Source organism: Temnothorax curvispinosus, unplaced genomic scaffold, assembly GCF_003070985.1.
Source record: "Temnothorax curvispinosus isolate PA1 unplaced genomic scaffold, ASM307098v1 QBEX01000740.1, whole genome shotgun sequence".
Lineage (NCBI taxonomy): Eukaryota > Metazoa > Arthropoda > Insecta > Hymenoptera > Formicidae > Temnothorax > Temnothorax curvispinosus.
Window position 1 is genome coordinate 1,139,508 of NW_020210520.1, and position 24,145 is coordinate 1,163,652.

A 24,145-nucleotide genomic window follows, 5' to 3' on the forward strand; every position below is an offset into this window, starting at 1 on the left:
GAGGGAGGGAGAGAGAGAGGGAGGGAGAGAGAGAGAGAGAGAGAGAGAGAGAGAGAGAGAGAGAGAGAGAGAGAGAGAGAGAGAGAGAGAGAGAGACAAGTTCGATGTGTCCTTATAATCTGTATGGAGTGAGAGGAGGGGAAGAGTGTCCCTTTCTATAAATTTAATCCGTCCTGAGGATGGGTCAATGGTCAGAGCTAATTAATTACTGCGAATTCCAGCTCAAGTTAAAGACCGTTATAGTTAATCAGTGTTCACTCAACGAGGAAGAGTCCGTGCAGTACTAATTAAACGCTTACGCGTACCGAACGTCCATCTTGTTAATTAATCCCGGCTCGGTCAATTAAGTGTATCTTGCGAAGTCTCAACATTACCTTTAATATGCATCGTGTATAACACGAGTGTTATTACTTAAATACGAATACGCGATCATACCCGTTAAGCTTTGCCTCGGCGCGGCGGTACCGAAAAAAATATAAAAATATCAATCGATACATATCAGTCAGTGCATACACGTGAAAATAATTAGTATTGCGCTCGATTTTGGAATTACGTTAATCGGCTCTGCACGATTCTCATTACGTAATTACTATCTGCATTTGACGGTTATCCGCGTTCCGCAACGCAATCGATGCGAATCTGGCTGAATCCATATCCAGCAGTTTTTATTACGTAATTCGCGCATTATTTAGCTGCTTGGATGAAAAAAAAATTAATGCGTTTTCTTTCAAATTAAAATTTTGATTAACACATCGCTACTTTATTTTCATTTTTAATTTTTGTTTTTTAAGAATGAGCACGAAATTCATTATAAATATAGAGGGGGAAAGTCGAATGTAAAAGTTTCAGCTTTGTCTGTGCGCTTTACAATGACAGAAAGTAAAATAGACCGTGATCACATTGAAGCTTGCCAAATGCCAGGGTATAAAGCAGAGAATGTGAGAAAACGTCGGATCTTTGACAAGACGCGAAAGAGGAGGAGACAAAGCGTACGCTGGCGTCCGCTTTTGCGTTCGCATTGAACTAAGGCAAAAAGCTAAGAGAATCGCGAGGGATTGCGGGCAGAAGGATGAATAAAGGGATGAATCGAAAGAAGTCGTATATTATAGGTATGGAAAAAAGTGGTGGCCTCCTTTCAAATGTGAAAAATTGTGTGAGATACCTCGGAGAGGTGTGTCTAAAATGAGATCGTGGAGAGGCTCAAATATGTTCTGCCGTTCCTGTCATTTCAAATATATCACATGATAAGCTAAATCTAAATATGTATATATATTTTTTCTTTTAGGTAAAACGAATTAAATAGGAATAATATAAAGCAAGCGCGATTCGGTAATACCGATTATGTATGGAAACTTGCACGTTCCTGCACAATTTTTCTGATATCGATTCTGCGGCATAATATCAAGTCGCGCCGGTATAATCCGCATTCCCCGCGAAATAAGGAGTGAAAGGCGGGAGTAAGAGAGTAAAACTGATTATAATTTTAAGAGGCAGTGAAGATGGAGGTAAGCGCACACGCTCTCTCTTTCTCTCTTTCATTGTGTGCAACCGGAATATCGAGGGTTAAAGGAGCGAGGGGAAGGTGAGCAATAAATCACTCGGGCCGACAGTGCCAAGTTAGGCTGCGCCACGTGACGAAGCAAATTCGGTCCTTCTGCTTTTTTTCCCTGTTTCAAGTTCCTCTCCTCGCGCGTGAAGGAAAGTCCCGGGACGAAACCGTACCGATTTCCATGATATTTATCAAATTGCCTATACTTAGGAATATCAATTTCGCCGCACATATTCGTTAAAGTTTCTTCATTTTTCATCGAACGCTTAAAGGAAAAGTGACGCTGCGAATAGAAATATAATTTTTCATTGTACTATTTTATTATGTTATATATAGAAAAAAAATGTACATATACATGATGCGTTGATGTCTGTTTAAAAGTCTGTTTATCTAAAAGCCTGTTCAGTGAGCGTTTATTTACGCTTATATTATATGGGGGACCCTCATACAAGTGCAATGTACGTAATCTAAAGTAACTGTAATGCGCGTTGTCCTCTATCTCTTTTTTTTTTTTTTTTTTAATTCTCCATTAATGAAGTTCATACCGGGCCGAGAGTACTCGAGTACCACAGAGATTGAGGGAAATTTCCGATCTGCTTTACGACATCAAGGTGATATGATTATAGGGATCGCTCGAATGTTCGGCGATGGCCGTAAAAAAGATTTCAATTACGCACAATCTCGCTGAGATCTGTTTGAGGCGATCACCACGATCACGTGCATCGGCATTTGGGGAGATAAAACGATACGAAACGCATAATGCGAGAAAATCGAGAGAGAAGACGCCAGAAATGCACGTCAAGACGTGCGCCTATCATGCTTAATTAGATTGGACGTTGATTAACCGTGCTCGTGGCATTTTAATAAAATCATTCCCGATCTCCGGCTTGATTATAAAGAGCTGTATCAAGCGGATACCAAAACACGATGTGGAGCAACCACCCATGGAATTTTCTCCCCGGCGCGGCGGGGAAAATGGATGTCCGCTGGAACCGGCTGGGAGGGATGTGGGATGTGCTCGTTACGTTAGCGTCCACTCGTTTCATGTCGTTTCATGTGATCGGAATAATTGACTTCGCATTTAATCGCGGCTGTGCAAAAACAACGCGGTTCGTCTACCTCGTATCCGAATTTCACGGACTAATTGCATTCGTGTTCCGCGCGTCTCATTATTCGGGCTTGCTTGCGAGTTCGTAATATAATCTATCTTTGGTTATTACTACTATCCGCAGGTAAACCCGTGGCTTACTGAATTCAGATTTATCACTGGTCCACGGTGTACGCGTTTCTGATCGGCGATGTTTACCCTCCGCTTAAATCCGCTTCCGCTCTAGATTCGCCTATATGCGTCTGTTTCCCTCATAGCTTACGCGGTGCAAACTGCAAAGGCGAACCTCCCGTTCGCTTCCCGCTACTACCAGATAGTCCCAAAGCGCGATTTATCGGTGGTCTCTTTCACCGTGGAGGCTTCCCTCGGTGCGGAGCGCCTCGCTGCGAGTGAAGCGATGCGCATCTCGTGATATCCAAACGCGCGGTTTGCGCAGTCGAGTCGGCGAGGATCGCCGACTCCGGGCGGTGCCGGTGTTGCTCGGAATCGTTTCGGATCTTTTGCTCTTGCATGCACCGGCGGTACGAGAGAGGCTTGGACGTTATTCTGGTCACGAACTCGGGCCCCCCTTCTCGCTCTCCGTTCTTCTTGCTCCACTCGGCTCCTTCTTCGCTCGTGTTCTTCCACTTCTTCCGTTGATGCTGCGACCGCTGTTTCGTCGTAGTCCCGCTTATCAATATTTATGCCGATTTGTTTTCGTCAAAATATCCACGCGCGTCGAAGAAACTTTTCGATTCGTTGTTATTTCATCGCCGAATGAACGGCCGTTTAAAGAAAAGGGGAAAATAAAAAGGAATGAGAACAAAGAAGAAAAAGTAAAAACTCCCGAAGTCAAGTAATCAAAGTCTTGGGTAAATGATTTCTCGGAAAGAGTCTTGTTTATACGAGACGCAGCAGTTTTAGACAATGCATAGTTTGCAAAGTTTATGTCGAGTCTCGTTTCAACGCCGTGAAAAACGCGAACGTTCGCATTTTATTGAGACAATTAAGATGATTGTAGTCGCGTCGTTATCCTTCAAAGGTCAGTATCGACCGAGAGGGCATCGCGTACATATTTCTCACGTTTTTATCGACGCGATGTAATCGTTGGTCGTTTAGTTTTCTATAAATCATCAATGCGAAACGCGAATAGCGAATTCGCGCGGAACGGAACGGAACACGAAGGAAGGTGCGAGCGCGCGATGTGTATCCGCCGCTGCGTCCACAATATCGAATTACTCTTTCACAGGCGGCTTGAACGCGATAAATTGCGCCGGGGATTAATACCACATCTGCCTGTTGCTCTGCCCCGCGTAATCTAATCGAGGCCGAGTGTAAACTACATCGCTGGAAGATCGGACCGCGCGTCGAGGGCGAGGGGACCGGCACGGCAGCGGGCGGGCGGGCGTCGGACAACATTTGTCGTTGATTATTGGTTTTCGATATTGTTGCTGCGCGCGTTTCCGTAGCGCGTCAACCACGTTTTACCTCGAAAATAATCGGCCACGTGCGGCCGCACGGCCGTATCGATTAGAGGGATTAAATTAGTGCCGAGCGCGTTGTTTGAATCGCGTATACCATTGTTTGACGTGTGATTTCGTCGCGCAGTGCACGCGAATTTCCTTGTTTACGAATTTTGCCCTCTAATCGGGTGGGCGTTTGATCGAAGTTAATATTTTACTTTGACCTGTCGCCGGTCGTGTTGCGAACAGCTTTATTTCTCGCGGAAAAATTTCGTTTCCCTGGCGTCGCATGAACGAGCGATATTCGGGTCGTCAATCGTGAATAATGCGCGAAAACTTCTCTCTTCAATCTTTCCTTCTTCGTTGAATTTATCATTATACCTCTCTTTTATTTGTAGCATCGTTCTGCTATGGTTTTATACGTGTCAGCTTTGACTGTTCTATTTCTCAGTTCTTGAATTCTCATTTAAAATCCCGTTACGTGTGTTTACCTTTCATTATCGCGCGCCTGGACGACCGCGAGAAGATGATTGTGCAAACCGGAGGCGACCGTCCAAGCGACCGTTTCGAAACGACTTCCTCCCACTCCGGCGGATCCCATGGATTCATGCGTAAGGCCCATCGCTCCTATCCCCTCGCACGAAGCCCACGATGAAAAGGTCAGGCGTGAACAGTCGGAACGGCCCACGCCCTTAAGTACTTTGTACTTCTGCCATTTTGAAAACAAGCGAGAAAGGAGAGACCAAGCGGGAACGAGAGACCTGGTACGCGGGCCCGTGTCAGAAAGACATCCGACATCTGCCGACAAGGGGTGGCACAAACGAAGTCATCTGACCGCTCGCGGTGTGCAAATAACCGCTCTCTTACTTCCCCTCTCCCGCGTTTCCCCTCTTCCCCTTTCCAAAGGAGACCCCGCTCGTTCCCCTATCTCCGCGATAGAGAAAACACATTTCGTTTATATGGCTGGAGGCGCCCCTATATGTTTTTCGTATTCCGAGTTCCATGTTGTTAGCTCGGCGGAAGGGGACAGGATCTCGGTGGGGCACCCTTTCGGTAGCGATGGATTGGAGTCGTTCGTGATAGATCAAATACGAACCTATTTTCGTTCAGAACGATAATGTTTGCTGATAAAAAAATACCTACAGTTTTTGCGATACTAGCACAACCGCATTCTTCTTCGTAGAAAGTAAAGATTCTGTAACAGGCAGAGGTCGACGCACCGTCGCGTTTACGACTGGTTTCTTCGAGTTGCCGTTTTATTATTTTAGCATCGAGTTTCTGTATGCTAGTGCAGTGGTTGGCATTTAGTTAACCTTTCGTACGTTGTTGAAATCAACAACCTTCAGTCTACCGTGTCGACCACGTCGCGCCGACGTATCGCGCGCTCCTAACCTCCTGCATTTATGCCTTATTAATTTTTTTAGTTGATGACACTTGTCTTTTTATACGCGTTACTACGTTACTGCCATCGCTGATCGGGGGTTGAGCTAATAAACTCCGGCCTCCGGGGTTCCCCTCGCAGTGGGACGCCCGATAGCAGACTTTGCCCACTTCGTCTTCTCCGTCTGTGTGCGTGTGTGTGTATGTGTACATGTGGTGCGCGTACATTTAAATACCTATACACATATATAAGACAAAAGAAAGAGTCGGGAGGAAAGGAGAAAAAAGAAGCACGTATATTAAAAGCCCTGACGGCGTGTCCTCCGTAGATACGTACACTGAAATTTCCGCGACAATTGACAAAAATGCGAGATTGCATTAATAACTTGAATTAAAACGTATAGAATAATAAGAGAACGGAGACATAATGAAAAGGAAGGTTTATAACTTCGTTTTAAATAAAGCGAGAAAGAAGTTAAAGAAGAGATGATTTTGTAAATGTACAGGATATGAGAAAACCAGATATAAAGATTAATTGATCGTTCTAACTGGCACTTAATGGTATTAATTATACGTCATGTATAATGACGTGTCTGAAAGCGAAGTACGATTATCCATGTGTAATAAATGGGAATAAAAAGGGCGAGGGATATTCAGCGGTGGAAATACTCGGCCGCGCGTTGTAGTAGATTGGTGCAAGGTGTACAAAACCCGGGCTGGGAGCTGTCAAATGCATAATTTGCGAAACTACGAGGTTCGCAGATCGGAATTTGTTAAAAAATGGGTTTTGCAACAATTTCGTGGTTGGTGCAGGGAGCTGTGAAAATTTAAGCACTGCTATGCGGTGCGAATGTCGTCACAGTTCTATATGTAACTTTGTGATAAAAGCTCATAATGCAAATTCAACATCGTTGATTTTCCGTTTTATTACAGATTTTGTTGCAATAAGTTCTGAATTTTTATGCTTTATACTGAATTTTCGTCTATTACTTACGTGACAATCCAATCCAAATTTAATCCGAACTTTAGATTATACTTTGGCACTTTTTATAGTTTGTTCCGAGTTATTAAAAAATATGGATCTATCAACGAAATTGAAATAAATTTTTTATTTTTCATTATATCTCTGATAATTATACAAAAAAATTTACTTTATTTTAAGTTATATAATTTCAATTGTAATGTATTTTTCTGGACTTATTTTATATATTTATCTTTTCCATACTTATAATTTCATAAAAGTCTTAAGCATTAAATATTGAAGATGAGAGTAAACACAAACGATGGGCTCAGGCAGAATATTACGGATTTATCTCTCTAAGTGCTTATATCGATGTTGCATCGAGATTCGCTGGTAAGAGAAGCTTCTTAAGTAAAGCTTGTATTGTCGAATGTTGTTAGGGGAAACGGCGAGGCGTAGGGAACGTAGATTGGCATCCGATAGTATTGGTTCCTCGAAACATTCGATAATTTCTGTTGGCGCGTTTGAAGCAGACTTAGGTAATGTTAGTACGACGATGCAAGCTCGCTCGCTCGCTGTGCGTCATTGCTATTGTACTAGACGCTATTTGTAACGTTGCGTACAATAATTGTCGGACTTAAGGACGTATTAGTACATGCGCTAGACTCATGCACGTAGTAACGTGACGCGTAAATGTCGATACTATCGACAATTGCTGGCTGCGTATATGAGTAATCGCCTTGAGATAGTGTATTAAAACTTGTATAATTAGGATTGCATAAACATTCATGGCTGCAGCTCAACGTGAACTAAATTTTCATTTTATATCTGTTTATAAGGGAGTTGCCTGTGGAGTCGATTTGCATTGTAAAGCGTAAGCAAAATTTAGCAGTAAGCTAAGTTGCACTGTTGTTTATGTGCAAGTTGAGCTGGAAAATATGATTGATAGCGATTTTGTAAATTATTAATATCAGTTGCATTTTATTAATTAAACGAATTAGAAAACTCTATTTTGAATAAGATTGTTATTTTAAATAAGGTTGTTACAATCCCTTCCTTAATTACAATTTTAAGTACAGTTGTATATTTTAATCTGTTGCATAAAATAAATTTATAGTTGTCTCCCAGTATAGGATTTATTTCTTCCATCGGCGTTGTGACTTCGTTGCGTTTAACTTCGTATTGCGTCATTTAACATATATCACAACTTATAAATATCAGACATAGTTAAGATTTTAAGGTGATTATTAGCGATTTATCTGCTAATTCTTAGGTTAAGAAATATTGTAAAATATGGTTCTAATTAACCGATTTTACACACCTTCTATACAATACAATTACAAATGTCATGCATAAAAGAGAGAAAGAGAGAAATCCCGCATATCAACAGTTCTAAATAATGCTCATTTCGTAATGACGGATCGAATAATTGAAGCGAGATTGTACACATTCGTACAATTATGATTGTCATTATTCATATCCGGCTATGCAGCTCATTTATTTAACGAGAAAACAGAGCTATTGATTGTAAATACCACAGCATATATAATTCATGCTTTGCTAATGACATTGCGTTTCGGAAAATGACTAATATTATGGCACTCACGGAAAACTCCATTGCGATTTTTACAAAAAAAAAAAATTTTTTTCTTTTTTATAGATGACATTTCAATCTAAAATATTTGCAGATTAAATGAAAAACGAAACCGGTTATTAACGTTCTACGGAACTCGTATATATGAAATATTTAAAACTCAAGAGCTGTTCAAATATTTTTCAAATCGGACGAAAAATGTATCGAATTCAAATAACATACTTTTATTAAAAATACGATCGCTTGCCGAGAATGATAGGTATACACATATACACACACGATACTTTTAATTATTCTATATTAATAGTATAAATGATCTATTATTTTACGGATTTTCTACGAATCGCTTCTTTATATACTTCGAGAAAAATTCATAAATATTTTTCGCGATTTCTATTCCGGAAGTGACTTATCTCCCATAAAAGAATAGATCATATCCAAAAGCAAAGTCAATTGCATCGTAACTTAGTTTGCTTTGGCAAGAATTTTATTTGAACAACGATCGAGGAACGAAGACATATGAATTTCCCACAAGTGCGGAAAGAGCAACATCAGTTGCAATCAGAAACCGTATAAATCGCTTCGGGTATCGCCGAGAAGAAATGAGTCACAAGTGGCTTTTTTTACTCCCGCGCGGAATGAGGAAAGCCGGAAAAATGATTTCCACGGAGAAAGATTCGGGCCAATTTGTTCGCATCCTACGTTCCCCACGGATGTCGGCAGAGAAAAACGTTAATAGACGAAAGGCGATTTTTTTTCTATTTGGTGCTTTGACATTCTAATAGATGTATCGATCTCTTCGATGACACAGCCAATCCTCTAATTCGTGACTAATTGAGGTTTGATGTGATTGAGATTCCGACATAAACGTTGGTACTAAAGCTCGCGCATTTTTTTTGTTACATTGAGAATTTTCACGTGTGCTATTAACAAATTAATTACTATCTTGGAATAATTATTTTTGCTTGATTGTGAAGAAATTTTGTTTTAAAACGAAATTACTATCTCAAAGCTGTTAATTTTTTCTATATAGTATGATTATATTAATAAAAAAATTAATAATAAATTAATTCAAAAAACTTCCTTCTTCTATTATTGGAAACGCTGGATGCGAAAAAATGTTAAACGTGCAATGCAATCGATAACAATTTAGACCTTGATTACAGAAGATCTTTAGAGGATTGCGTGACATCTTTAAAAGAACTAATGCTTTAGTTGTAATCACAGATCTCGTTACACAAACAGAATCATCAGTATACCAGTAACCAGTAAGATCGATATACCAGGTGGTCAGCAAGAGTTTGATTGAAAAAAGTTCAATCAGGAGAAAGCATTTCAGATGTGTATATATAAGAACGCGAAACCAGTTATCTAAATAAAAAGTCGATTTATCCCTATAAGTGATTTATCTTACGATATCTTTCGATATATCCATGAAATTGCTGGATAAAGTACGCAAATACAAAAAATAATTTTTTTTACATAATTATTTAACATTATTACATCGTACACATATTGTCTTGTATCATTATTAAAACAATACCAGGTACACTTGTTTCGCATTTATTTATTGATATGTAATAATTAATTTCTCCTTATAATTATGGATTTACGATTGTGCATAATACATTAATCATCGTGACTACGCAGCACGCGTAATCTCCCATGAGAGCCAATAAACCGCGGATTCCGCGGAGAATCGATGGAGGAACGTGCGTGCGTGCTGCAATCGTGTCAAGTACGATCGCAAGGTCCAAACCTAAGCGATCGTGTATGGCGTTGAAGTGCGGGACTGGTCAAAGGCGTTCTCCCTTCGTACCTGCCACTTTCTGACCATCCTTGAGGGTTATTTCGCTCCCTCGCCTCCCTCAAAAGACCGATCTGGAGAAGATCATTGACCACGTTACCGCCTACCGAACATTGCCGAAATGACTATAGGGTGACAAGCATTCAGATGTTTTTTTGCTCTTCCCACAACTTAACTTTGCTCTTCCTCTTAGCGGTCGAAATCGAGATGTCGACGATGTTTTCACGTCGAACGAATATTCGGGAGTTCTTGTGAATTATCCCTGGTTATTTTCCTCGCTTCGCCTAGTTTGAACGGAAAAGAGAAAGTCCGAATACCTAATCGATTTTACACGGTTCTTTTCTTTTGAGACCATTTTTGAATAGATAGAGACCTGTGTATCAAAAAATATTACGCTATTGTGACGAATTAATTTTAAGATTTTTATTTTAGAAATTAAATTTTAAATTTGATAATAAAATTTTCGTGATTTTTAGTATTAGAAATATTAATTATTTTTATGTCACATTTTATACAAAAGAGTCGAAAAATATTATAGTTATTAACATTTGTAAAAAAATCTATGGTGGTTTTCAAACTTCCGTTTCGAATTTTTCTAATCTTTTAATAGTTCTAATGAGTTGTAAGGTGTTTAACATGAGAGCTTTTTTTCTATCGTTATTTTTCTATCGTTATTTTTCAATAGTATTATGCATCATAACGAAGGCACCTGAACTCACGAGAAATTTATAAGAATTATCTGTATATTTCGCGAAATGTATCCAGAACAAGCCCGGTGGAAATAAATTGAAGATGAAGTCGTAAAGTTCACCGGTATCCTCGCCATATCAGCAACTGATCGATTTTACCCCTGAAAAAATCCCGGGCTACAGCTTGTCACCCCGAAACTTTAAAGAGAAGGGCTCGGGCATCTCTCCGCGCCCGCAAACCCATTTCGATATCTCATTATAATCCTTGCCCCTTTCCTTCCGCGGTATACATCATTTTCTCGAAGATCATATCACGAGGCCACGATAATCCAGATCCTGCCGCGCCGCAAACCCACGATGCGGTTCGAGATTCCTCTTGCCAAGTTCTCTCCCTTCTCTATCTCTCTCTCTCTCTCTTTCTCTCGGCTCGTCAATCTACATCGATCATCCGTCTCGATCCCGGTATCCGGCTGTACGCGATTCCGGGCAGGCCGCGCTTCGCAGCGCGGGATCCAAAACCTGTTGCCACGAGGCACCCGGTGGCGCGTGCGCTCGCAAGGGTGCGTTGGAACGACAGGGCTGGTTGGGAGGAAAGGGGATGGAATTGCACGCGTGTCGTCATGGGAACGTGAGCGGTCCCTGGCTGATGAGCGCGGAGAGTGCCAAGACACTCTTGTTGCCTGCGTGGGTGAGCGGCGGCGAAACGGGCGCGGAGACGCGGAATCTCCCTCTCTTTCCCTTGCCCCCGAAGGGACATCAGGTGCCCGGCGCGCGCTATAGGGGGGGGGGTAGGAAACCCCCGTCGCACACAGAGCGCCGACAGTTTTCCCGAACTGTCGAAGTCGGCAGTTCCCGAACTCGCGCCCGTTCCGCGGCATCTCTCGCGGACTCTCGCGCCTCCCGATGCTTTCTCGCGAGGCGGAAAAAGGCATATCGGTTTCTCAGTTCTCCTGACGCGAGTGAAATGTAATGGCTTTAGTCATAGATTTTATTCGTTAATTAGTCGAAAATTCTCGTGCTTTTTTTTTGGTATATTGAAATATTTGTTGGGTAATCAGTGTAAGTTGTGCCCTGACTTTCTTTTTTGTTGAAAACGTCTGTTATAATAAGTGCTATATTACAGATGTAATATGTGATATAATTCTATTTTATAGTCAAATACTGTTTTAAATAATTAGATGATTATTAGATGCCCATGAAATTTATTAAAGAATCTAAATTTAAACCTCCAATAAGCGTATTTATGTAAATTCGATTTTTTTTAGCTACGCACATTTTTGGTACTTAATTTGATTCTTCGACAGCGCGTTACGCTAATTATTTTGAACAGTATGCATATTATAATTCTTCCGGTGTTGAACATCGCAACAATATTCTCCCTACATATTTGATTAACAATCGTACAAATATCGCAATTGTATCGCAATAGATTTGTACGATGATACAATGATGATTGATGAAAAACCATGTTACATTTATATCATATCTTATATTGAATAACACAAAACTATCAATAAGTAGAATTGAGAGGCGGAATTGCTCGCGGAAAGATTTACGGTAATATGGAATATAACGGGGGATATTCATTGCCTGCTCGCGAACGCTTATGGCATCGGAAGGAACAGGAGAAATGGGCAAATTTTTACGTTTTTGAGAAGCATTGAGTTTCGCGTGTTCTTAACTTCTGCCCGATTAATTCCGAATTCGAGGTCGACATTTCGCCCATTTTACCATCGCGGGAGTCATAGCTATAAATCCCGAGTAATTACAGGCTGCCGAACTAACTACTGAAAGTCAGGTGCAACCAGTTTTTATCGGTCAATTTCGCTCGATCGATGTAGTTGGCAATCTCAGTCAGTTTGTCGAAAGTTCAAGACGCTCTCGAAAAGCTTTCAGACCAAAACACGTTACGAAGATCCAACTATCTTGTTTTCCTGACTTTAACGATGTTAATCCTGACTAATTGTGCTTTGCCTGGATCAAAGTACGCCTGCAATGAGACGCTCCTCAAAGCTTTTACATCGTTAACGGTTTTATAATTTTAGAAAGGGGAAAATTCGCAGAAATTATATTATAATTAAACCGAAATCATACATATTTCCCTCCATTTACGTCTGTTATCCTAAATATTAGATAGACAAAATGTGTTTATTCATATATTGAAGCTTCGAAAATATCCATTATTCAGGATGATTTACATTTCTACATCAAGTTTTGTCGGGGAAACGTAATTAATGAAAATTAGAGAAAACATATTATATTTCAGACAGTGTGCAAACATCGACAAATCGCCTTTGTTCGCTCGGTGAAAGCATTGAAGGTTCTCTAAATTAGTCTTTCTTTGATTACACGCGAATGATGAAGTTTGTCGTTCAGAATCTGACAAAATAGACGATTTGATTAAATTTGTGCGACGAAGCGTGCATTTTTCTTTCACTCGGTGCGACTGTCCAATTCTATTCACCGCTCTATCGAGATCCAGTTTCCTCAATTTCTGGACAGATTGTAATCGTAACTGATTCAGTTGTCGAATAATTCCTATCAATCTGAGTCCCTAGGGTCGCGTCAGATCCGTTGAATTCGCGGATTAGTTATTATTTCAACGTTCGCCGAGTAGGACGATCATCCTGCCGGAAGTATCATACGAGGTATGTAGTAAATAGCTGTTACGATCCACGATCGTCGGTATTTATTTTGATAGTCATGTATTCAAAGCTTTGCGTTTGCAAGATAAAACTGCAGACGCCGGCACTTTGAGGTTCAATATCGAACGTATGCAGCAATTAAAATTTGACCGACGTGCAAACTCGTAAACGCTTTTGCATTGTAATTTCAGAGATGAATTCAAAAGTTTCAGAATAATGAAAATTCATTCATTAATTACATATTGTTGTACGTTCAATAATTAATTTTTCACTAGATCGATTGTCACGCCGTGTAAAATTCAAAACGTATACGAGCGCGAAATATTTACAATTTTATCGCATCGTTCATACATTATTGCATCAATCAATTTTATACCTTTAAACGCACAACTGTTATAAAATATCGGTGAATTTTATCGCGTACATCTCGGCATTTTGATATTATCATCACTCAACGGTGTTTTAGCGTCGATAAATATCTTTTCGCGATCCGCATCTCAGCGCGGTACTATAAATACAGTTAAATTAAAACGAGATAAAAAAGAACAAGGAATTTGAAAAATTCCATCCGCAAGATATCATTAACGGATGTATGACGCGATCGGTGTCCAATTAATTACTCTCACGGTGGTCAGCAAAAAAAAACGACGAGATACAGCTTGGATGTGTGCGCGGCTCTCGTCGTTGAAAACAGTACAGGCCGGATGAACTTTGGGCCAATTACCGTTTCATGAGCGACTTAATTAGTCAGGCGCGGGGATGGAAGCATCGATATGACCGGTTAAGTGTTAAATCGCGAGATTCGTATCAAGAGTTGTTAATCGATATCAAAATGACGCGATCACTTTTCCGAAAGTAATTGAGGCGCTATATGGAACATAAGTAAATTTATTCACAAATTGGCCTAAAATCTTCATTCAGGATCAGGATTGCCATAGCCTTGGAAAACCGGGAAAAGTCATAGAAATTTAAATTGATCAGGAAAAACCTGGAAAAATCAGGGAAATATATAAAAGAGCCTGGTATTTTAAACTTTGTTCGTAATTCCCACAAAAACTCTAATTCTAAAGAGTACTTATAATTTTTTAAATATTATATCCAACATTTACAGTCAAATGCGTTCAAAACTCGCGTATTTTACAAGTCATTCCTACGTATTACTACGAGGAGACTATTTTGAGGCACTCTTGTGTCCATTTCTTGTTTTGTCTTCCCCTGCTTCTTCTCTTATGATGTTAATCAACAAAATAATTAAAATTTATATTTTATCTAGTGCTTTTATTCAATCGTTCTTTTCTGTCATAATTGCATTCTTTTTTCTAATTAACATTTACATCTTGTTAGCCTGAATTTGCATTCAGGAATTTGCATTATATTATGTTACTAAACGTCCAAATTTGCGTTGCTTCTAATAATATAAGCTATCTTTTCTGCAATTGCTGCTTCTAAACATTAAAATTTAAAATTACATACTGACCATGGAAAATTCTCCATTATCGTCTGCAAAACATGAAAAAGTCAGAGATTTTCAAAATTCAATTTCTGTGGCAACTCTGTCATTACTGATTCTCTGACCGATTTGTGTGATCGATTCTACCTACGAGACTCGAAGTGCCCTTAGTTTCCGTATAACTTACGAAGGTAGACTTTTGCGGAAGTAATTTTTGGAAGAAAAAAATTGATGACAAAATCATATTTCTAAGTTACGAGAATGGTTTTCATTTTAATGAGATTTTGACGGAGCACGCAGTCATGAAAATGTAAATATTAAAACTGTAACAATATCAAGTCAACTTAAAAAGATGAGGATGATGGCTTACTTGACAGTTTCAATAAAGAAAGATCACCTTCAAATCGATCAGAGACGTCGCCGTCGTGCTTTAAAAAACATCAGAAGGGACAACCTCTGTATAGGGGTGTAGGTTGAATTGACTTGCACAAAATTGAACACCTGCGTCCTATAGCTATTGAAAGTTCTTCAATTTTCATTCTCGTGATAATTACGAAAATGTAACAGGAATCGAAAATGATCTGTTACTGTACTGTTACTGTATCCTACATTCAATGCCGTTTAGATTATAGATACGTGGAGCGCAGCAGAGAACTTTAATCCATAAATTTCATCATAAATATGCATATATGCTTCTGCTATGCGCAGTAAATTATAATTGCACGGTAACCGCTGCTGCTAATTTTCCTGAAGAAGTAATCGCTAATGTACGCGAAACTCCAACAGATATTACTAGGTTATGGATTATTACTGTAAGCCGGCACTCGGAAGTTATTAAATCGGGATTAACATATTCCGCTGAGTGCAAACGGAATTCTCGCACGATCAGTGCGCGAATCGGCGCATAATTTCATCGCGCCCGTCGCCGTCGCTGTGAAACATTTGTCACGGACGTTACGTAGCAGGCTATCTTTTTATCTCGTTATACGCCGAGGATGTAAAATCAGGGCGAAACGCGGAAAAGAAATCACCTTGACGCGGTTATCGCTGAAGCTTCCCGCGACTTGTCACCGATATACTCGGCGTTCCGCAAGCGACAGATTCAACGCATGTAACAAACTTATAATTGACAACTTATAATTTCAGAGCGTTGTGATTACTCTTGATATCTTTTCTTTTTCTGTAAAGGACTATGTCGTCCATTTGATAGTCATGCTTGGACTCGGGCCAGAAGAAGTTAATCTGTGTGCACGTACAGCACTCGAGGCTGACTAACTATTAATTGTAATTTATTTTATAGGACAATTATTACGTTGTTTAAATTAGAAATTATTTATTTGTAAGATACATTTATTTAAGATTCTTAAGGTAAAAAATGAGACGCGATATAAACTATCGAGAAATATGTAAGTATTAAGAAAAATAATCGTCATGTGACTGTGCGGAACACCTTGTATACGCGAGTTATATTTTTTTAGATTTCTCTCCTTAGCTAGAAACGTTTATAACACGAGCAGCGTTACGTTTGTCGGATACGCTTCATTTTAAATATGAAAATGTCACAACTCTGATGAAACGGTCCGAGATGAAAAAGACGGGCGACCATGTGCGTATCATGGTTGTGTGGTGTAAACAGTTAGCGGAAATTGTGATGCAAATCGTGACATTCCGCGCTGTTTGTGAAAGACTTGCAACTCCGTGGAATATAAACAGTTCGCTTTAACGGCCGAACTTTGCCGCTTGCAAATACGCAGAATCGATGACACTTTGCTTGCGAATAAAGTTTCGCTAAATCGCGAGTTCTTGGATTTATTTGCATTTTCGGAACGGCAAATATTTTCCCCGTTTGAAAATTGCGTTATGTCGGTCGTAACGTTTGTTCCGAGATATATATGGTCCATGGTAGAGAGATCTCACCAAAAATTCTACACTTAATCTATATAAAAACCGAGAGATATGATATTTGATACTAAACAACTTCCACTGAATTCTCCAATTATTCTAACACATTTCGCATTTCTCTTTCTTTTTTTAATACGCTTCGCAGCAAGTTTTTTCGTGATTTTTTCTTCCTTCGCCGACGTATTTCTCGCGGAATAGGAGCATGTCGTCATCTCTCGCGAGCACTTTTTTCTTCCAGGCAAAACGGAAACTTTGCCGCGCTACGAGCGACGTGTTAATTACCGCATGCACCTTTTCCCTCCTATAGATGTGACTGTACTTGGAAGGGGGGGGGGGTTCCCTCCGCGATCGCGTCATAGAGACCGCACTTCCTGGTTCTTTCTTCGAGATGAAAGGGCTTCGACCTTATTGCTCCTTCCGGGCGTTGCATTTCCAAGGGGTGAGACTGCCGACACGGTCGCCGACTGCCGTGCGCATCGCTGTTCTGTCATTACACTTCTAGAAGGGCGTTTCAGGTAGTAGAACGACCATTTTTCAGGCCGCCTCCGCCTTTCGCACAACACTTTATTCCGCAGGGATCGCGATCGATGTAAGGGCGAGGATCGGGGAGGGTGAATAATCACGGAGCTGACCCCCTCGGTCGCTCGAAATTTATAGCCGACGATCGTCGCGTTTGGCTACCGGCCATGATTTTGGCGACTACGATTATTTTTCCTGAAGGGACGACCCGAATACGGATTTATTTGCGAATACGTTCGCGTTCGAGGTTTTGCTGTGATTGACGATAAAAGCAACGGTATACAAAAAAATGCCGTAGGAGGCGACGCTCCATGCATCACAATATTCGCGATGTTATAACGAACTTTGATGAACACACGAAAACTATTTATCAAATAAATTGCCGGAGACATTCGGAGGTTTATTTTATTGTAAGCTCCGGCTGCTTTCGTAGCGGATATACAATAACTACGTCATCCGCGCATTCCCGTTGGGAGGATTTCAACTACAGGATTTGTGCGCTCACACAAAAAGGTAGATATATATATATCGAATATATTTATTGGAAGACGAATGTGGTGCTCGGTATCGCACAAAGCGTTCTGCGGAGAAAGATATAAAGTTAAAATAACGAAACGAATATTTTCGAATTGAATCTGAAAATCGATTTATACCTGCAGAATGTCAAAGAAATATTTATTTCTTACTTTGACACGAAAAATATTTGAATTTTCCCAACACATATGGCATCTTTGTGTCAACATCCAAGACATAGTTAAATATATTTATTGTTAACCTGATGATATTTCGATAAATCCGACATAAATACGTTTATTCTTCTATTCTCAGTTTACGGATCTCTCTCTCGTTCGTGTTTATATAACTCGAAATTATATAACTGCGTTAACAAGCAGAATTAAATGGAAAAAGGAAAGACTACAGTTAGTCTTCGAATTCTTTCTCTTCATTAATTAATGAAATTTTCAATAATTACAGTACGAAATAACTTATTGCTCACAGTAATTAATTTAAGAATTGATCGCCATTTAGGCGAAATTACTTCGTGATACGAGCGTATGAAGTGTTGTCTCAGATTAGTGAAATTGATCTTGGACATTACAGATCATTGTAGGTATTAATCTGCTTGTATTATATTCGGCCAATAGTAATTAGAATCATGTCTATGTCAAACGGAATTCGATAGCTTTCAGCAACCGTAACACCGATTAAGGCGTTGGAGACGTCACGTCGTGAGTTCTGTAATTGAAATTAACTACGAGAGAGAGCGAGAGAGAGAGAGAGAGAGAGAGAGAGAGAGAGAGAGAGAGAGAGAGAATGTATATGTGTGTGTCTCACAAAGTGACGGCTTCGCATTTGAACTTATTACATAGCGAAATTCCTGTGTAAAAGTGAAATCCGAGACAATCTAAATTCTTCAGAGAACCACCAAGTTTTCTGACACGACTACAATGGAGGTATAGCAGATCGTAAAATATCCGATTTCCGGCTTGAAAACTCTCTTTCCATTATTATGCGCAATATAAACATCGACCGTTGAATACGACAAGTCGAAGCTACTTTTGCAGTGTATTTTCACAAGAAATCTAATATCTTGTTGCTGTATCGCCGTACATGAGAGATGCATTGTAATTCGTTTCGAGAATAGATATTTCCATCGAATAGAAATTACGTGTTCCTCGCATGGTAATTATTGCATTAATCATTCACCGGGGAACGGTAATATGTGTTTGCTTATAAATCGTCGATGCGACGCATGACCCATCAAGTTACGGCGTCTCTCTAAGTTGCAGTGATCCGGTCTGGGATGCGAAACACCTCGGCACTTATGCTTACGAGCACGACCACATCCTGTCTCATCCATCATGTAACAATGGGGTGTTTGCCTCGAGAACCTCGAGCGCACACGGGATATATCCCGAGGGATTTTCGGACACATGTGTCTTGGGAGTTGAGTCTTCTTCTTCTTCAAGAGAGATCTCCGGAGATCCGCCGCATTTGTTTCAAAGAATTTCTCCGGCGATTGAACGCGGACTTCGCGTCGATGGCGTATCCCCGAGGTATTGCAAATCGATGCCCTTCAATTTTACGATGCGATCCGCGTATATCGTTCGATCCGCGTCTCGACACGCGTATAATGATAGCATCTTGATAAGAAAGGAGCTTTGTTTCGATATGCTTGTCGGGTTCCCATTCACCTTTCATCGATCGCCTTTCATCAGGTATCGCGATCGTAAGCAGATACGACCGACAAGAAGAGCAAGCGATTTGAATTTACTCCGACGTGTTTCTCATCGACGCTTTTGCGAAAATATCAATACGCTCCTTGATTCGATCGAAACTTTATCGGTGATAAATTTGCAACCGCGTTATCGATAGTCGCGGGCCTCGCGCATTTGTTTCAGACGAATTTTAAATGTAGATTCTCCTGTTAATGTCGATCGTCTAGTTGAATCCCTTTCGCGAATTATGGTTTATCATATAAATTGCAAGATTTCTCCGTCATCTTTATACGTCAAACTCGAGCGGTACCTCATTTCGTAGACAATAACTTACTTTCACAAAGAGATAAGGTCGTGCCACGCTTGCAGAGCCCCGCAAATTTGTTTTCTCCCATTCTGCAAATAGTATTGTTTCGCTTTTTTAAAAACTATATTTCTTCCGCTCTTGCCGTGACATTCACGCTTAACCTGTTTTTAGGGATTATCCGTCACCGTGTCCTCGTTTTAATGGTACGATTCTTTGATGCGATATTTCAATCATGTCGATTTGCGCAACGATATTTTCTACAAGTATTATCGTAATTGGTGCATCAATAATACGTCAAGAATTCACAGAAATGATGAAAAACTGATTGAAACTCGGAACATGTCTAAATGCAGATTTGTAACGTTGTCAATTAATAAATAATAAAAAAATTCGGAGGTTTATTCGTCAAAAGAGCAGAGCATTAGAGACTACGTAATAGGTAATATGTTGGACGAGCTGTCGGGGATGGCTGTTTGGACCGACCACAGCTAGTGTGAATGCGACCGTAGGAAATCGGCTTTTGCTCGCCCGTGCAACGCGAACAATGGGCAATAAAAGCGATAAGAGTTAATTTCATCGGCCGGTGCACGCTGGAGAGCGGCCACTCGAACTCGAATCGCGTGTGTCGTCAGTTTGTGACGCGAGGCCGGTCGGAGGGAAGAGAATAGGCCGGCATGCGCCACCGTTCGCGTTCGCATCAGTTGCGCGTAAAGCAGGAAACGCGTACCGTCATCCGTCCTCTCTCTCTCGCGATCGTCGCAGTTTCGTTCGTCGAGAGAAAACAGACACGGGCAAGGAACACCGAGTCGTGAAAGGGGGTAAATTGCGATCTACAGTGCAACGATATCGCCAAAATGTCTCGTTCAAGTACGATCTTCATGTAATTAAACATTCGCGTTACGCACCGCCGGCGTAATATGAAATTTTTTATCTTTCACGTTTTTGTTACGATATAACAGTAATATCTGGACTCTTCTGTTCTATTTGGACTCTTCTGGTTCACAATGGTCTTATAAGCGTAAGCAATCATTAATTTTCGACATTCGGCCTATCGATAAGAACCAATTTTAATCTTCTCAATTAACATGTTAACGTAATGTAATTGACGAGGTGATGACTCGACATATTTTTACAGAATGATATGGAGGGGTAAAAGTCATAGTGGTGTAAGTCAAATGTTTTCTCGTATGCATAGATGCAATCTATACAATGTACATATAAATTGTATTTATGCACACGAAAAAATATTTTTTAAAATTTGACTTACACCACTGTGGTTTTTACCCCTCCATATAATCTTTTTCTTTGTGATTTAAAATATTTTTTTTATATGATATATGATGATTGTCCTAAACAAAGAAGTATTCATCGCAATAATCCTCGCGCGAGCAAATAAATAAATGCATTGATGAACCGGATATTTATTCTCGCGCGAGATGGAGGAAAATATTGCATATATTGCAATTAATCGGATTTCCTTTCGATCAATATTTATGAAATTGCTACATAATAATAGTTGCGTTCGGTTATTGATTAATAACTGAATACAATATGTGCAATATATTTCACGAATATACTTTTGATGTGAGTGCAAATATTCATCGTAATATAGCCGCGGGTATGTACACAACGTATTTTGTAATTCACGTGACGCACTCGTTACAAATAGTACGAATAATAGACGATTTATGCCTTGCGGAGTTAAATTCTAGATTTAAACCGCTGTCACGACAACTGCATATTACCTCTGCCTGCCGTCCGCATTATCGTATAAACCCGGGTAAAACTGCTATAAAACTCATGAAACGTCAAGGCGTCAATCTATCTCTGCTTCTGTGTTATTTTATATCATCAAGTATTAAAGGTAATGCACTTTTATGCCTCAAATATCATGTCACGTACTTCAGGAGGATTTACAATCATTTAAGACAAAGTTATCTACAATCTGGGATGTAGGCGTCAGTGGCGTCACCCGGTCTCAGCAGGACTTTTCAGAATTATCTGTCTTAACTTCAATGATATTTTTCGGTCAACTTTGATCTATAAATTCTATACACTCTTTACTCCGATTAACCCTCCAGTGGGCGCCCCTCTAGTGCGTGGGATGTATTTTACACCCACAACAGCTTGTAAAAGATAAATGTTCTGAACTCATTTCAATACAGAACCGATTATTATCGAAAAAACATTAAGCATTAAACATTAAAATTAAAGTTTTGAACGTGTTAATATACTTTAAGATATGTGCAGCAATAAATAATATTAAACAGAAAATAAAAAATATTAATTTGATTTAATACTTATATCATAAATAACGTGGGGTGTAATTTACGCCTCACGCGCCCTTTTCAAATTTTCACGCGCCCACTGGAGGGTTAATATTCAGTATATTCAGTAACTTCCATCGATAATTATTTTATATCTTTTTCAATCCGGCTAATTTCCTCCTCCTCTTTTCGTTCTTTGTTCATAGCGCAATTCAAATATTAACCAGAGAGTTTCTCGTCAGTCGCCAAACTGGCTGCGGCGATTAATTCGCTCGTAGCGGCGAAGAAGGAGAAAAAAGGAGAAAAAAGAAAAAAACGTTAAAAAAAGAGTGGTAGGGAGAAAGAAAGAGAGAGAAAAAGAGAGAAGAGGGTGGAGCACTTGAACAACGCGTTGCGGCGTCCGGCAAACGCGTCCTGCGACCGACACATTTTCCGTGCCGATGCACTTACCCTCGCGCACCCTCTCCGCGCGCGTTGCACCCTATACAATACCGACGACGACGATCTACCCCTCCGTGCGCTCCCCCACCCCCGTCCTGTGTCCCGTCACACATGCACACACACCATATACTTTCTTTCGTCCGTCACCCCACTTGTCTACCCTTCGCTCACCTACGAGTGACGACGCCTGTCTCTGGAAATAGTCGCTACAAAGCGATTCACCGTGCATATCGTGCCGTTGACGTGATTGCCGGAGCCGCTCTCTTTCGTTCTTCCGTCGTCAAAAAGGACCGGCCGATGACGGAGATTTCGGCGCGAGCGACGCGAAGATGATTATTTTGGGCGCGGGCCGACCCGGTGCTTGTCGACAGATTTTCGCGGCCACGCGCGGTGAAACTCGATGTAGCGACGGTATCGCAACGGGGTTTAGCGCAAGCTTTTAAAACCGACGATATTTCCGTTATGATATTACGCGCGTTATCAAATTGTGCAACGATAATGACAGTGCTTGCCGCCTTTGTTTGGATCTCTATACTATTTGTCCTTTATATGTGCATCGTGAAACTCTATCCTCATCGCAGCTCTTGGCTTCCATTCATTTCGACCGCTATTAATCGGCTTTTGAAGAGAGTGCACTTCTATATCTGACGGAATATTCGGCGTGCCTGGAATGAAACCTGCTGAATTTTATCGCAAACATGCGGCACGACGCAGATCTGCGAGCGACGAATGCGACGACGACAAGTACACGCAGAAAAGATTGTGAAACTATTTAATGTGAAATTATTGTTTTAGCGAGTTAAAAAAAATATTCAATTTTACATTTCAAGATAATCATCCGCTGCCGAAATGTATACAAATTTTATTTTTAATCGAATACGTGTCTCGTTTGGTGGCATAAGTTTCTGTTTATCGACGTTAGGACAACGATAAATATAAATTTTTCATCTTATAGTTCGAAAGATGAAAAAATTATATAAATATTCTTTCATTCAGTCAGCCGAAAATCGACGAAGATTGAACGATGACGTTGAGTCAGGCGTTGAATTTGTTACACGAAACGAATGACAGTCATCACGAGAGCGATCACGGTTCAGCCGGAAAGTGAAAAATGATTCCTTGCGTACCTCGTTATAAGCGAGGGCACACGTGGATAATCCAGTGAGCGATGTACGTTATGTGCCGGTGATTGAATATCGCATCGCTGCCGCCACGCGTGTTACGACCAGTCTCTTGAGAAGAGAAGTGGCACTTTATTCATATATTATTCGCGACTATATAGAGGCATCGATACACCGATAATCGGATACACGACTGCGCTCACTCGAGCGCTCGGGACCCATGTCGGAGATGTGCGCTCGTTAGTCGCTGGGATGGATAAACGAAGGAAGGGAAACACGTCGAGAAGGTATCTCTCTTAACCCTTAACCGGGCAACCTCCTTTCCGATCAAAGTAGAAGCACGCAATCTTCTCTATGTTAATTATCTCATAGAGCTTCTTTAGCAAAGATATAGAGATCCACGTGTTTAGATGAAGGATAATGAACGGATGACAAAAATCCGCGTGAACCACTCGATACATAAACCGAAAGATAGCTCGCGGAATCGCGAGGATTAGCTTAATATCAGATTTAAGATATTTGAGGTAACATAATTTTTTTTTTTATTTATGTGAACAGAATCGATAATACGCAGTATTTGATATTCGATTTCCAGGAACCGTGCGTATCGGGGGTGTTGATACATTCCTATATGCACATAATATATGGGTAGCACGTGCTACCCGACAGAAGGACTGTTAATGAACCGCAAGCGGAATCAAAACGACCTCTCTCTCTCTCTCTCTCTCTCTCTCTCTCTCTCTC

At 40.4% G+C, this 24,145-nt stretch overlaps 2 protein-coding genes across 13 annotated transcripts in view; both read left to right on the plus strand.

The window, feature by feature from the left end:
* LOC112457654 (ras-related protein Rab-37-like) overlaps positions 1 to 24,145 on the plus strand; it is a 150,287-nt gene that overhangs the window by 103,252 nt on the left and 22,890 nt on the right. The gene's annotated exons all lie outside the window — the stretch shown is intronic.
* The window catches only part of LOC112457677, a 29,207-nt gene continuing 16,564 nt past the window's right edge, over positions 11,503 to 24,145 (plus strand). Inside the window, exons 1-2 of one of the 9 annotated variants that reach the window (XR_003041144.1) lie at positions 11,503 to 11,589; positions 12,797 to 13,178. Coding sequence is in view for 1 of the 9 variants with exons in the window: in XM_025020860.1 (XP_024876628.1) it covers positions 20,427 to 20,439; positions 20,532 to 20,590 (72 nt within the window). In the remaining 8 variants the exon portion in view is untranslated. Of the gene's footprint in view, positions 11,590 to 11,759; positions 13,179 to 20,172; positions 20,440 to 20,531; positions 20,591 to 22,205; positions 23,689 to 24,145 lie in introns of those variants that run through there. The other 8 variants (XM_025020860.1, XR_003041133.1, XR_003041136.1 and 5 more) reach the window with 8 other exon arrangements.